Source organism: Penaeus japonicus, unplaced genomic scaffold (assembly GCF_977035675.1).
Source record: "Penaeus japonicus unplaced genomic scaffold, GWHDUDI00000001_assembly GWHDUDI00000013, whole genome shotgun sequence".
NCBI classification, from domain to species: domain Eukaryota; kingdom Metazoa; phylum Arthropoda; class Malacostraca; order Decapoda; family Penaeidae; genus Penaeus; species Penaeus japonicus.
In genome coordinates, this window is record NW_028234415.1 from 27,930,626 (window position 1) to 27,935,346 (window position 4,721).

Consider the following 4,721-nt stretch of genomic DNA (forward strand, 5'->3'; position numbering starts at 1 on the left):
TGGATGTTAGGAGAAACCCATTTTGTTTAATATTATGGCAGTTATAATAACTTTGACAGCAATTGTCACCAACACTCACTCATTAGTCATAGCACATTAATAAAATGATCCAAAATCCCCAAACATGATGCCTGTTGTTGGGCCAGAGCTCCAGTGTCATGTACTACAAAAAAACACGTCGCCCATCATTAACGGGTTTAACATGACAAAGCACCTTTACATTGAGCAATAATTCTGTTTGAACATTATTATTTTATCACACAGGACAACTGATCTTACATGGTGGAAGAATAATATTAAGCCACAAAGGATGCATTTGGCCAATATTAATCTATTACATAATATTGAAATACAAAGCACATTGTGAGCCTGTCCTACATGCAAAAATATATTACATGTATGAATATGACCGCATTAACAGTATCCTTTTTCTTCCTTTTTTTTTCTTCCACCATATTGTAAAGGACTTATTCTAAAATAAAACATGAGAATTTTGAAAACATGACCTTGAAATTAGATAATACATGGGGCAATAAATAAAAGAACATATACCAACTCTTAAAATAAATTTACTGAATCAATTATACATTCTTTACATCTTTACATCTGCAGCACTGCATCCTTTTCCTCCAGCTTATTCCTCTGCAAATTAAAAAATATATATAGTACGCAAGAAAAGACATAAAAAAAGAATATTCACGTTCCCAATGCAACATATGAAATTACCTTATCAATTCATCATAAGCAAGAAATACACAACCATGAAAATTAATACTGGCCATTTGAATAATGCCAAGATTAAATTCAAGCTAATTCTATCATTAGAAGTTTAATTCCATCACAAAAATATTTTAAATAATATAAATACTTAGTCCTTTCTTTATATTCTAATAATACTAAATACAGTTTTTATTTTCAAGACCATTCAAAATTAAATTATAATACCTATGAAAGGGCCAAACCATAGAAACTGGCAAAAAAAAAAAGCAAAACAAAAAAGCACACTTCTTAACTAATCATGCAATATTCCTCTGTATTCTAATTTAATTTACATACTCAAAAAGTATTATTTGGGACTTTCATATATCAAAAGGAAATTTCTTTTTTAATCCAAAGGTAGTAAAAACACAGCTGCATAGTGAAATTAATACAATGAACTGCTTTTTCAAAGAATATAACTTCTTCCCTAAATATTAAACAAATATGTTATATCCTTAATATGAAAAGATTTTTTGTCCTACTAAAACAATGTTCAGAATTTTACCCTTATAAAATGCATTAATTATATCTAAATTTGTCACTCCTTAGGCCTGCTGCTAAATGACTATTCTTCCTTTCTGTTAACACTTTGTTAAACAGAAAAATTGTACTTAAGAAAACAAAAAAAAATAGATGAGCACAATCCTGTTGAATGAACCACTTGATATTTTTTATAACTCACATTCAAACAAACAAAAACAAAATAACTAGATATGGGGGAAGCATGGTAAGGATGTAGTATTGTTATTATCCAATTATACAAAAAAAGCAAGCAAGCAAGAAAATATGGGGTGGGACGGTTTCAAGAATTTAGAGCTAGGACAACTGGCTTCTGGGTCAAACAAGATCAAAAGGGGAAAACAAATACTACCTTCCCACTTCACGTGTGATGAGTTGCAATAGGAGGCACATGGCCAGGCTAACCTATTTCTCTTTAAAAAGTAAAAGATGATAAAATAATTTAGTACTACATTGCATGCTTCAATAGATTAATATTTTAGCTACAACTACTACACAAGTTACTGCCAAACATGATTCTCTATGGTTATACTAATGTAAATCTTATGATGCATTAACAAAATAAGTGAATGAGGAATACACAATGAATTAAGTGCACTTCACATTTGTTAACTTATCTAACACATACTAAACATCGACCCCTGGAAAGAAGAGTACACAGACACTAGATTTATTAAAATGGACCACTAGATTAAACAACAGAGTCTACAACTACATTACAAATCAGCTCTTGGATATATCATGAAAAATACTTACTGACGGCTTTGCCATCCTTCCAGTGAGTGATCTTAATTGCTGAGCCTTCACGCTTGACAGCTTCAGACTTCAAGGGCTCCTTCAGTGCCTGTCTCACAGCCCTGGCTGCAATAGCAGAGTACTGGATGTAGCTGAAAAACAAAAGTATATATATTATACAATGATTATGAACAAAGATTTATGCCATACGGGTATCCAAGATGATACAATAGAATGTGCATCTATGCGCACATAAATATTTGTGTATTTCAATGAAACTCCTTGTATGATCTTTGTAAGCGGGAATTAACATTAAATGTTTTGATTAATCTCATTCAAATGCTTTCCATACCTATCTCTTGATAAACATTTACATATACATAGGCACATCTGTGCTGGTGTGGGATAGTAAACAGTCTAGCCCCAGTCTAGCATGTCATATGTAATTTAGATAATTGTTTCTATAACCAACATGTCTATTTTTCAGGTAAAAATACAAAAGTCTATGAAAATTAAAAAAATTATTTACTATAGTTCTTTAGCGGTTATGATTGGTGCAATGCCAAATACAGCCAACACTCTAGGTTTGATAATAACAATAGTAAGGGAAAGCATGAAATATATCAGAGAAATTGTGGGGTGAAACAGCCTGAAAAGGAAATAAATTTGGAACAAAATTAAGTGAAAAATAAAAAGCAAAATCTGCCGGTAAAACTATGGATGGATGCTTGTCACGAACAGAAGCAACAACTTTCAAAAAAACATGGGAATTTACTCAAGCCAAGAGTAATACAGATGACACAACACACCTGAGCAAAGGGGCTCTGTCCTCTGGATCCCCATGGTTTTCATATATTGTAATCTAATCATATGCTCTAAAACCATAGCCAAGAGGCACTGTTTTTTTAATGAATTGCATTATAACCATACAATCAACTTACCCAGGGAAGTTGACCTTAAGTAGATGAGGGAAGTAGCCTTGTTAATATGTATGTTTCTAAACATAATTTGCCATCTCAAAAACACCAATCTACACACATGGTATTTTACAATGTAATGTAAACATTCTAAGCACTAATTTCTAAATGTTTATCATAAAAATATGTGAATGCACTATTTTAAAACTGTATATTGTTAGTTACATCATATAGAAGAACATATCTTTATCTTTAAAATATATGACATGCTCCTATATTTCACAGCAATGATATGTAATTTGTTGGCAAATACCACAATATTGATATGGAAGGGATCCTCTCACCCTTTGCTTCAGTTATAGTGAGTATGACCCGCGATTCAACCCCTATAACCCGATAGGAGGGCATGAAGGAGACTAGGGAAACTGCATTGTAGAATATGAATAATAGGATTTACACACAAATATCCAAAAATTGACCATGCTAACTATGTAGATAACTTTACCTAGGGTTGATGGTTGCCCCTCCCTTTGCTAGGACAGACAATGTCCACATATTCAGCACAGCATAGGCAATCACGGATCACTGTGCACATGATATGCCCTACGGCAGGCCTCCCCGGATGGGATCACAGGGTATTGTGGCATGCAGGTGGCACTAATGTTTTACCTATCATTATTCATATTTTACCCTGCAATTTCTCTGGTCTCTTTCAGGCTATCCAAATACTACTTGGACCAAGATTGCAGGTTATAAGGGTCATATTGCAGGTCATACTCATTATATCTGAATGGTAGAAGGTTAAAGGAATCCACCTTATTTGACATCAAATAAAAACCAACCAATAATGGGCTATTAACAGATTTTGGTAAATTTTTCAAACAACGCCGCGTTACGAAATACCACAAAAGTGGTATTGATGGATTCCTCTCAACCTCTACTATTCATATATAGTGAAATTAATGAGCGCTTGCAAACCTGAAGCCCACAATCTGGGTCCCGATAGTAGGGGAGGGCATGAAGTAGATCAGGGAAATTGCGGGGTATAATATGAATTCTGGCCATATTTCATATGCAAAATCTTAACCAATTACCTACTTAACTTTACTTAGGTTTGAAGTTTGCCCTAGCCAGGGGGGGAGGGGCTTTGCCCCCCTGGACCCCCCCCCCTTTTTAAGGCACTTCGTGCTACCTCGTGCTACTTCGGTATCACGAAAACCTTAACCCAACTACCTACCTCACTTTGCCTAGTTTTAAAGTCAGCCTTTGCGAAGAGGGAGCTACGCCCCCCTGTGGATCTCCCCTATTCAGGGCACTTCGTGATACTTATGATGCGTAATTAGTTCTGTAGATGAAAATGCCGCGACCATGAACAACCTTCACACTGCGCCATGATGACATCAACTGAGTCTTTGTCTCATATTCCTCAGGATAGGAAACTAGGACCGATAATAATGCGTCCACTTAATAGAGGGCACTATAATTATACTGTAAACAATGGGGAATATTGTGCCATCTGTTGAGAGAACATAACAGCACATGCAGGTAATTCATTGGGTACAGCTTGTTGTTAGCCGTAAATACGTAAACACAGTCATGTTTAAATTTCAGGGTGAGGATGGTGGTTTCGGGGTATTTTGCACAATGTATGTTGCACGAAGTGCCCTAAGAAGGGGGGGGGGCGCCCCCTTGGCTAGGGATTAATTAAAAACTAGGCAAAGTTAGGTAGGTCATTGGGTTAAGATTTTGCAAGCGAAATATGCCCCGAAGTAGGACGAGGTAGCATGAAGT

The 4,721-nt window shown here is 35.2% G+C and overlaps 1 protein-coding gene across 2 annotated transcripts in view; it reads right to left on the minus strand.

The window, feature by feature from the left end:
* Window positions 1–551: 551 nt before the first annotated feature.
* Window positions 552–4,721, minus strand: part of sun (ATP synthase subunit epsilon stunted) — a 5,193-nt gene continuing 1,023 nt past the window's right edge. The window contains exons 2-4 of one of the 2 annotated variants that reach the window (XR_006224575.2): window positions 2,035–2,165; window positions 1,631–1,691; window positions 552–642 (exon numbers count right to left, since the gene is read on the minus strand). Coding sequence is in view for 1 of the 2 variants with exons in the window: in XM_086543375.1 (XP_086399501.1) it covers window positions 635–642; window positions 2,035–2,165 (139 nt within the window). In the remaining variant the exon portion in view is untranslated. The remainder of the gene's footprint in view (window positions 643–1,630; window positions 1,692–2,034; window positions 2,166–4,721) is intronic. The other variant, XM_086543375.1, reaches the window with a different exon arrangement.